At 38.0% G+C, this 10,749-nt stretch overlaps 1 protein-coding gene across 1 annotated transcript in view; it reads right to left on the bottom strand.

Annotated features, from left to right (window-relative positions):
• Positions 1-144: 144 nt before the first annotated feature.
• itga3b (integrin, alpha 3b) overlaps positions 145-10,749 on the bottom strand; it is a 35,419-nt gene continuing 24,814 nt past the window's right edge. Inside the window, exons 8-26 of the mRNA XM_055150475.1 lie at positions 10,206-10,294; positions 9,292-9,425; positions 9,106-9,189; positions 8,945-9,012; positions 8,725-8,870; positions 8,153-8,299; positions 7,966-8,063; positions 7,226-7,394; positions 7,046-7,120; positions 6,891-6,970; positions 5,725-5,802; positions 5,548-5,650; positions 4,322-4,498; positions 3,391-3,519; positions 3,183-3,296; positions 2,663-2,761; positions 2,461-2,586; positions 2,140-2,288; positions 145-1,233 (exon numbers count right to left, since the gene is read on the bottom strand). Of these exons, the coding sequence (XP_055006450.1) occupies positions 2,178-2,288; positions 2,461-2,586; positions 2,663-2,761; positions 3,183-3,296; positions 3,391-3,519; positions 4,322-4,498; positions 5,548-5,650; positions 5,725-5,802; positions 6,891-6,970; positions 7,046-7,120; positions 7,226-7,394; positions 7,966-8,063; positions 8,153-8,299; positions 8,725-8,870; positions 8,945-9,012; positions 9,106-9,189; positions 9,292-9,425; positions 10,206-10,294 (2,027 nt within the window). The 3' untranslated portion in view covers positions 145-1,233; positions 2,140-2,177. The remainder of the gene's footprint in view (positions 1,234-2,139; positions 2,289-2,460; positions 2,587-2,662; positions 2,762-3,182; positions 3,297-3,390; positions 3,520-4,321; positions 4,499-5,547; positions 5,651-5,724; positions 5,803-6,890; positions 6,971-7,045; positions 7,121-7,225; positions 7,395-7,965; positions 8,064-8,152; positions 8,300-8,724; positions 8,871-8,944; positions 9,013-9,105; positions 9,190-9,291; positions 9,426-10,205; positions 10,295-10,749) is intronic.

Raw genomic sequence — 10,749 nt, 5'->3', positions numbered from 1 at the left:
CACACCAGAGTTAACCACATTTTCTTATAGAAGTTAGTGTTGTAAATTCTCTTTAATATGACAGTTGAGTCATATTAAAATGAAAACTGCTAACCACTCTGCCACTCTGAAAAATTGGTTTGAAATAAATCACAGCTATTTTTTTACAAAGAGTTTAATTCCACTGAGTGTGCACAGTAAAAAACACCACTAGTCTTTACAATGGCCAGTCACATTCCCTTTTTATGTTAATGGCGCCAGTCCCACAACGGAATTACGCTGAAAAGCAACACTCGTTCCATGTTCAGTGATTTTCAGTGCTGTAGGCTGACCTCAATGGGGGCCACGTTGCCTTGGAAACGGTCCAAGTATCACCTTTTTCCCATAGAAAAACTAAAAGCGACATGATGACGGAACATATAAGACAACATATGCATTTGTGAAATCAGTACCATTATTTACATTTGACAGTCATAAAATCTACAAACTGAAATGCATTACCACAATCTTAGTTCAATATTATTCAATCCAGTGTCACGACTCCCTGTATGTGAAATCTTAAGGCTCTGTTGAAACAAGTCACAAATAAATAGTAAAAAATGTACTTTAAGATAAGGGTCAAATGAAGCAAAATCCACAGATAAAGACATGTGCCTGTATGTCTGGTCTATGATGGTGGCACAACAAACCCCAAAATCTCTGTGCCATATTCCTACTGCATTTGCTGGTTCAGGAGTCCCACAGTGCCAACAACCACTGACCTCAAAATGATGAACTTTCAGTGTACAATTATTCACTTGATTATAGGAAAAGGCAGCCACTACGTCTGGAAACACATTCAAATCTCCAACAAGAAAATTACAAAATGTACAATTTGTGTGGTCCAAATATACAACACTGCATTTAGTAAAAAAAATACTAACAAATTTCAGTCTCTTATACACACATTCAGTATATTGCACTGACAAGTTCAATGTCAATGTTGGTCCATTTCAGTCTCTGTGGTTCACTTGTCATTATAATGTCTTTTGATGGCTTCTGTGGCCATAGCTTAGCATTCGAGCGAGTGTCCTCCAAGCCCAGGCCTCAGTAGTAATATCTCTGCATCTCGGTCCAGCTGGTGATCCAGTACTTCCTGGGTGGCTCTTCCGGCTGATATCCCAGATTGAGTTGATAGCGTTCGGCCTGGCGTATTTTCACCCCTCGGTGCTTTGGCATTATGCGGTAGTACACTGCTCGCTTGAAGAAACCGAGCTGATGAGAGAGAGGACACAGACGATGGTGACATTTCAGATGATGGAGAGAGGGGATGCTGTGTTCAGGCAAATAGAGAGAAGCATTTTGGATTGGGAAGAGTGAAGAAATCATGTTAACAAACCCACAGTGAGCAGAGCGGACAAGATAGGCAGGGGTTAGATGCATGGAAATGATTGGATGATTAAAGGTGAGAAAGGTTTATTCAAAGGCAATTGGGAGGTCAGTGAATGGACAAGGTGGGCTATATAATTTTCCTACCCATAAAATTTAGAGCTGACTCAAGATTTGTTTTCTGGCTGTGCACTGCGTAACGTTTCTGGCACAGCACCCAGCACCTACTTGTCTCTGGAGAGATGTTACTGCCTTGATTGGAGTGTCCCACTGTATGGCACTGAAAATAACTATGTAGCATTATTTTCATTGCAGGTGTTTTAGTGCTCTGTAAGTGGAAATGCCTCTCCACAGATCTAACCTGCAATTTGACCTGATGGCACCACCTGCTAGTCATTGAGATAGTTTAGTTTAAATGCTGGGTTTCAGATGACACAACATTCTAGTCCAATAATATTTTATACGGATGAGTTCAGTTGAAATGAATGTAGTTCAATTTCAATTTTTTTTTACAGTTTTCATGGTAAAGTACAATGTAATCAATATGGAAAACTCCAGTAGGATCTTGCTGTCTATCTGGAAGTATGTCATCATCACATAGCCATAAAATCTCCATGAAGACAAGTAGTTACAGACACTCCACCAGAAAAGATACAAATTGCACCTTTTTTGCCAAAACTCTAAACGATGACGATTTAACTTAAGCATTTAGCCCACCTACACAACATCCTTCCCAGACACTCATAGAGAACCACACCCAGAAGGCAGAGTCTATAGTGAGGGCAGCTTTACCCAGTTGCCCTGGTATGTGCCCCCCACCACAGGAGGGGTCAGTAGTCCTCCGTCAGTCTCTCTGTCTCTGAGGGCTGGATCTTCATCTCAGCCTTCTGCGCCTTGGCCTCGTACATCTCTCTGCGACTGGCCCGCTGGAAGAAGCCGCACTGGTGGAGGGCGGGGGGTTCATAAGTCAATGAATACATGATGAATGTGTATGAATGATATATGGTGCTATATGTAGGACTAATGAAGATGCTATAGTATGTTGCCTATAAGAAACAATGACTTCACAGACATGTATAGGACACAGTGGTGCTGAAATATTATGTGCCTTACCTTCCAGAGTATAAGTATAATAATTCCTAATAGGACAATCCCAGCCACTGCAGCTGATATGATGATCCACAGAGGAAGTTCGTATTGTGTCTCCACGTCCTCCAGAGGGTCTATCTGCACTCGGAACTAAACAAGGATGAAAGGGGCCAGTCAAATACTCATATACATGTCAATGATCATAATAAAATACTTTTTCACATACTTCAGTGCTCTGAGTGTCCATCTTGATGGTTGGTTTATCAGTTATTAGCTTCAAGAAGGCATGTCCTCTGACCTCCACTCTCAGAGCATTGTGATAGTCCTGAAAGAACAGTAAAAACACACCATTTGTTTAGTCTTCTGTTGAGATGCAACGCTTGAAAGAAGAGAGTGAATAATGTATGGAGACCCATTTTGGACCCCTGAAAAAGAACACTGCATTGTCAAATAATGTAATTGTGCACATTTATATTGTGTAGTTCTATTTGTAACAGTATATATATATGTGTGTGTGTGTGTGTGTGTGTGTGTGTTATTTTATTTATATATTATATCTTTTATGATATATGTTTATTTATACTTTTTATTTTATGCAATGCTACAGATTATATTTGTTGTATGTAATGATTATTTGGCACCCACAATAATAAATAAAGTAAAAAATAAAAAAAGAAAGAAAGAAAATGCTGTTGCTAGTCAGATTACCATAACAATACCATTATGTGTCATCACTCTGCACTGACCTCCAACATTGTGCTGTTCCAGAGGCGTGACCGCACATAGATCTTGGCTGAGTTTGACATGTTGCTCAGTGGACAGGTGAAGGTCCAACACCGAGCCGTCCCTTTAGCGCAGTCCTTTAACAAATCAAACACATGGACACTCAGATGACAAAGTACAAGGACAGTGATAAGACAGTGGGGTGTGGTCTTGTGGCGCTGTGGCCCTTACCAGCAGGAAGCTCTCCTTCTTGGGGCCATGCAGGGTGATTGCTGCCTGTGGTTCAATAATGACGGGCTGATTGTCCTCATCATCCACCACCACCTGACGCTTGGTGCGCTTTTTTGGGCTTTCTGACAACTGCCAGACAACAAGGCAAAAGCGGGAAGAGCACAGACAGTGGAGGAGACGTTACATCAGAGAGCTGCTCGGTAATTACTAGTTGTGATAAAGACATTACCAAATCTGGGCCAGAATAGCATTTCCATTGTCTATTCTTGTATGTCGGCATTAACATGGGCTATTCAGGGCTCTGTGGTGTTTAGATGTGGGGAGCACAAATGTATTCTGTGGTTTGGCAGTGGGTCTTATTCACACCAACATTTCACTGTGGACTTTTATTCGTAAGTTCAAGTTTATTTTTGAAACTCATCTAAACCAACATGCAGAGTTTATGTTTTATTTATACTGCTCTCGATAAATATAGTTATGTAAAAAAAACTAAACTAAACCAAAAACAGGATGGTTGGTGGTGAACACTGGGCCACAGCAACCCGTCTGTAAACAGAAAAGTACAAACAATAACAAAAGCTAACTGCAGTTGAGAAAATGTACTATAAAAAATGTGAATATGGGGCATCTTAGGATTGAAAAATTTATAGTAAAAAATAACTTGTTTTCCCAAGCAATAAACAACAAATATTTAACTAATCAAGATCAAAATGACACAAAAAATGACACAAAAATAGAAATTGGTCTGTGCACTCAAAATAAAGAAAAATTATATTAGATTAAGAAGCTATTACTGTACATATAACACAATACACTATTAAAACTTTTTCTATTTTTGAATACTGACCACAATACATTGTTAAAATTTCAAAACCTCTATTTATTTTCTATTCTGTACTATGTGGGAGTCTGGCTGTGTGTGCATGCTTACAGTGAGGTTGAGCGGGTTGACGATGTCTCCGGGCGGGGTGCACTCTGTCTCAGAGTCGGTTGCCACGGTGATCTTGGTCAGGTACAGGAGCCACTTGCCGTTGGTGACCTCAGCTGGCCACTCAAACTCCACTGCCAGCGTAGCCAGGTCTCCCAAAGGCTGTCCTCCAATGTTCACCTACAAATAATATAAAAATGCTGTTACATAAATACAGAAATCAAGTCAATTGATACTCTGCAGTGACCTCCTGCTGGGGGTGTTCCGCCTGTATGTTTACTTGGAATGTTCAGACGTTACCATGGTGAGAAAATGCACACATTAGCAAACACTGTCAAAAAAGTTGTAAGATTGTCCGAAAACTCAGGACAAAAAACAAAATGGACTCATTTTCAGGAGCACATGATTAATACAAGAGTTCATGATCCTGTTCAATGTGATTTTCAACAAAAAGGTGAATGTGACTAACTGACGGTAATGTTATTCGAGTTTAACAGTTTGTTAAACAGCACAAAATTTGTTCACTTGTTGTAGTTCCAACTAACTCAGTGCTTTCTGGTCAGATGTGCTGATGTGTTAAAACAAAGCTCCGATTAAAGACGAATTTGAGTAACAAAGCTTCAGACAAAGCAGAGCCTACAGTTAGCATCACACACCCAGGGAATGTTGATGACATCAGCTGCAAAGTAACAATAATATCAAGGAGTATGAAAATTTATAAAAACTATGTAAGTTAAGTTGTGTATAATTATAATTAGATATTGCCTGGAATATTCCACATATGACATCTAACTTTATTATTTCTATGGAGATAAGAAGAGATAAGAAACTGCCACTAGGCCAAGTTACGGGTCAAGTCTGTGGAGAGGTGATCACAGCCAGAAGGCATATTTTTCAAGCAATTAAAACACCTGTAAATTAATAAATTCATACTTGATAAGTCTAATGTCATCAAGTTGAACAATGGACATTGCACCTTTAATGTCACTGTTGTTTGTGTTTGTTATCAGAATAAATAAACAAATGATTAAATAATACCCTGAAAATAGCATAAAGAAACTGTAAAAAGATTTTTTTTTTAAAAAAGCATCCACTCAGTCACATGCCACCAAAACCAAGGCTCGTTTCCCCCTACGCAGTATTAAAGTTGCGACGCGTGGAGACATGAAAGCCTGGGCGTGGATGTATTGTGAATGCAGTCTTAATATAGATGAGCTGAGGTGACTCACATTGAAGGTGAACTCCACCAGGCTGCCCACGTCACTGCTGTTGACCATGGCAGACTCGCCCTTCACCGTACCACTGAACTGAGTCTGCACCACAGGGTTGACTCTAAAGGGAGATTGGGAAATAGAATGTATATAGTGGATATAGTTGTTTTGAGTATTTCAGAGGTATGGACTTACATTGAGAATGAAGGGCGGATGGTGTTTTCAATCAGGAGGCCAATGGGAACAGGAAACAGGTCATTCTGCTCACTGACACTGGAAAGAAAGAGAAAGTACTGCATTATCTTGACATACCATAGACAGATGTTTGAAACTTGAGCACACACAAAGGCATGACCACTGATTCTTAATATTATTACTGATTATTAATTGCTACAAATCTGTCTTCTGACACTTCTTAAAGTTCCTATATTATGCAAAATTCACTCGTGAGCTTTAAGCCATGTTATAATATTGTTACCTCATCAAAAACATACTCAGAATTGTTGTTGCTTTATTTCATTCACATGTGTTTGAGTAACCTTTTATTATTAGTCTGCCAAAGCTCAAAATGCTCTGTTCCTTCTTGTGATGTCATGAAGCAGTAGTTTTCAAGTTAACAGATACTTTTTACCTTTTGTTTACTAGAGACTGGCAATTCCATGGCTGAAATTATTCAAATGATTCCAATAAAGGTGTATGGAGTTTCAAAACACAGTGGAGCACTTTATTACCACATGACATCACACGGTGGAAGAGAGTGTTTTCCGTTTGAGACAAGAACTCAGTCTAAATATGCAGGATTTGTGTGTTAAACATGTGTGAATGATAAAAAAATACAACTCCAGTTATGTTTGTGATAAGGAAACAACATTATAACATAGATGATAAAATAGTGTAATATGGGTACTTTACATAATGCACCAGCACAGTTATATGTTTATAGAGAAATGGGGCTCTCAGTGTCTACAGTTATTGCTATAAATACTTTTTTTGTTGTTAACTTTCCATAAGGAGGTCATTGTGTTGTACAGAAGGTGAATGAATTCATTGCCATTTCAAATAACACAGTGTGGGCCAAATCAAAGAGCCACTACAGACTTCAGGCTCTGATTTTTATTTCAGAATACACAGATGAGTGCAGTTTGTTGAACTGAAGGCTAATCGCTATTATGTTATGACTGACTGGTGTTTCACTTTTCAGGTTTGGGGTGAGTGAAGGTAAAGAAAAGTTTCAAGCTGTGTAAGTTTGAGGAATAATAAAACGAGAGGTACATGTAAGTGTGCAGAAAGTACATAGAAAAAAGACTGAAAGATCTTGTCATAATATTAAAATAAAATATAATGACATTTGAAAAACTCACGTTGAAAGAAGCAGCTGGGAAATAATTTCGTGTGTGTACAGATCAATCCCAGATGTCTCAAATATGAGCATCAGTGATACCTGGTGACACAAAATTTGAAAAATGAGCCTGCTATTCATGTTAAAACTATTTTATCACTATTAACTAAATCCTACCTTGTGATTGCCTTTGAGTGGATTGCCAAGTTCACACATGAGAGTTTCTTCCAGACTGCATTCAACACTGTGATCCTATACACAGTTGAGAAAATGAAAAACAACTATTAGTCCAGTCATGGCCATTAGTGATAAGAAGTAGTTTGTGTTGCCTTCTGCTGCCCCCTGGTGGACTCTCACCTCAGATCGGACCCCAGAGTACCTCAGAGCCTCTGGGATGGTCACATTCAGCTCGGCCTGGTGAGCGTCTTCTGCCACTTTACCACCAGAGGGCACATTGGTCACCTCCACCAACAGCCAGATGTACCTGATGTCACTGCTGTACTGGAACACCTGGAAGTCTCCCTGTCTGTAAATATATTTGTAAACCTTGGTTGGAACAGGTTATAGGTGCTTTATGTTGATATATATTAAAAAAATAATAAAAATTGAAATAGAATCACATGATCGAATCACAGGGTCCTGTCAAGCGAGAATATTGAAACTACTTTATGACACAATAAAAAGTAAAGCAGCATTATCCCTCCTGGAAGTTACTTTTTCATGCCTTTACTTTCATAACAAATACTAGAAGCTTCCCCACCACTGCAACAAAAAAATGCACACAATAAATATTGAACCCCAAAATATATATCATTCTAGCAAACACTGAATCATAATCAACATTTCTCATGATATCTCACAGTTTATTAAGACCAAAAGCATTTTAATACCACAATTTCTGTGTTAAAACCACTTTGCCAACTGCTCAAAGTTAATATGAAATACACCATTTTAATCATCAAAACAGTGGGTAAGTCAAGTCTCTTGCATAAACAACTTGCAGCACTGCCACTTAATCATTTAAAATATATAAAAATAATACTTTCAATAAAAATTTGCACAAAATTACAGTTAATCTAATGACAGGGTTAGATTACCTGGGGTAGGGGGTCTCCTTGTCATCCACATACTGAGCTGTCAGCTGCAGGTTACTGGAGCATGTGTTGTCTGCGCCACACTCTTTCAGAAAGTTAATCTACAACAAAAAAATTAAGTATAATTCGATGTATTGTCTCTAAAGGACCTACATTATGTACATTTTGAATCTATGATATAATGTTGTACCTCCGTTCTCTGTGTGAGTTTCTGCTCCTGGCTGAATATTGGGTATGCATCCAAGTTCTGTAAGGAACGCCTTACTTTTGGCTTTTGCTCACTTATGGAAACGTTCAGAGAGAAGACCACTGGCTCAAGTTTGTCTCGTAGTGGAGCCTGTTAAAAACGTAATTGTCATTTGCCTTTCATTTATGAAAATAAATAAAGATATTACATCAAGTATTATAATAAAATGGATCTAAACTCTATATCTACACTTTACACTTTTTACACTAAAGTGTATATGTGGTGTTTGACTCTGTTTTAGTAATTTTTAGTGCAAAAAACAAGGTTTGTGGTCAAAAATGGGCATGTTCTAGCTCCAGTGGGACTGCAGTTTCAGGTACTTGGTGACAACCCACAGATCTGCCCTGCTTGCAACCAGTTATTTCTGATACAAACACCTAGAATTTGAAGTATGGATACGTGTTAGACCAATCACATTGTTCCTCCCCCTCACTCTCTTCTTTAGTCCTTCATTGCCTAGTTTAACAGCTCTATTTAAAAACTGTTTTGTCCCACTGTAAGTATAAGTATCTTACCACCACAGAGAGCTTCAAAGTTTGACATTGTGTTTGTGAAGCAGTTAAAGCTAGGACGCCAGTGTAGGTGTCTAAATTATTGTCCTGGAACAGCACACGGGCGCTCTTCCTTGTGTCCATGTCCGCTTCAATCATGTAATTCACATCTGCAGAAAACAAGCAAAAATAGTTAGTACCAATATTACAGTGTATGGTTTCATCTCACATGCTTTTTACTTACTGATAGTTCTCTTGAAGTTTTTGTTACCGTTGCTCAGTGTAAAAGACATGCAGACAGTGGCGGTAATGCTGTAAAATTCAGAAATATTATTTTAGAGTCAGTAAAAAGTTACATTTGTTTTTGTCATTTCCTTTTAACAAAGAAATGACCAGACTACTTACCATGGTTGGTTTAAACACTGATTAGGGTCAACAATTTTTGGCTCCACTGTTACGTCTTTTGTTAAATGGATAACAGGTCTTGATCTAGAAAAAGAAAAACAAAGCTTTAGCATTTAATGAAAAAAAAAAAAAAAAATCACAATGTTGAAGCAAAATTGTTATTGTATTGTTATTATCTTACTGTACCTTAATAAAGCAATGTGGTCATCAAGAGAACCCACTAAAATATCTGGATAACTGTTCTCATCCATGTCCATGCCCCCGCTGATGGAGTAACCAAACGTTGTAAAGCCAGTTCCAATGGATTTACCTTCAATCACCTGCAGGGGGAGACAAAGACTAATGATTTATCACAAACTAAATAGGCCTTTCACATACATTTTGAAGTGCATATATTGCTGAATATAGCTGATAACCCATAATATTAAAACCAAACCAGATTTATTCATGAAAAAGTACATTAAAAAGTACAAAACTGTTACAGAGGAGGTATTTTAATTCTACGGGATATTAACTACTAACACATAACATATTTAGATCACCACATTACCTTTTTGCATAACACCTCATCTAAAATAAATAGAAGAATGCAACACTTAAAGGTGCATTGTGTAACTCATTGCTTATTGCTTTGTCTGGAATGTTTAACGGAATGGTATAAAACCTTTCTGTCTTCATGGAGACCAAACCAGACCAAGTTACAAGTCAGATCTGTGGAGAGGCAACCCCATTCACAGTCAGAATGCCTGTTTTTGAGCTATAAAACCACCTGTAATTGAATACATGTAAGATAGAGCTGATTAATGTCATACTGCAGAACATTTCAGACAGAGCAATGACATATTCATAGAAACGGTGACGGACCCCCAACCAAAAAGTTACACAATGCACCTATAAGTAATTTATGTAATTTTAGTTCATAATTCAACCTTCTATTGCTCAAATCTTATCATATTGCAAAGAAAAATGACACACGATCAATATTGTCCCCAAAAATGATTCCATTCCATTTATGGAGGACAAGTTGATATAGTAGTAAGTATAAGTATAGTATAAGTATCGCGACAGACCTCATTCACTCTTGTTTGCCATCATATTACCTGACTGGGTTTCTCTGAGATCCCCTGTTTACTCCCAGTCCAGATGTACAACTGGCCTGTCGCATGGAATGGCGCACCCACAGCAAAATCTATTCAGAAAAGAATTATTACTGATCAGATGTGAATTCAATACAATGGACACTGCTAGTTCTGTACATGTGTCACCTGCTTGTAGAATCACGTTCACTACTTTATCATTGTGTGAATCACCACAGTTACTAACAATGCAGTCACTTTATCTGCTGTTGCACATTTTATTTAGTTTTTCTTTTTGATTATGAACAAAAATATAATGTTGTTTCCTCATCAAAACATAGCTGGAGTTTTTTCGTTTCACTCACACATTTTTAATACACAAACCCTGCATATTTAGGCCGAGTCCTTCTGTTCCATATTGTGATGTCATGTGGTAATACAGGAAGTGCTCCACTGTGTTTTTAAACTTCATACACATGCACTAGAATCATTTGGAAAATTTCAGACCTGGGATTGTCAATTTCTACTGAACTAAAGGTAAAAGGTAGCTGTTAATTTGAAGTCTGCC

The sequence above is a fragment of the Boleophthalmus pectinirostris genome, unplaced genomic scaffold, assembly GCF_026225935.1.
Source record: "Boleophthalmus pectinirostris isolate CB_2022bp ecotype Guang Dong unplaced genomic scaffold, ASM2622593v1 HiC_scaffold_14, whole genome shotgun sequence".
Lineage (NCBI taxonomy): Eukaryota > Metazoa > Chordata > Actinopteri > Gobiiformes > Gobiidae > Boleophthalmus > Boleophthalmus pectinirostris.
This window is presented reverse-complemented; position numbering and strand designations above follow the sequence as displayed.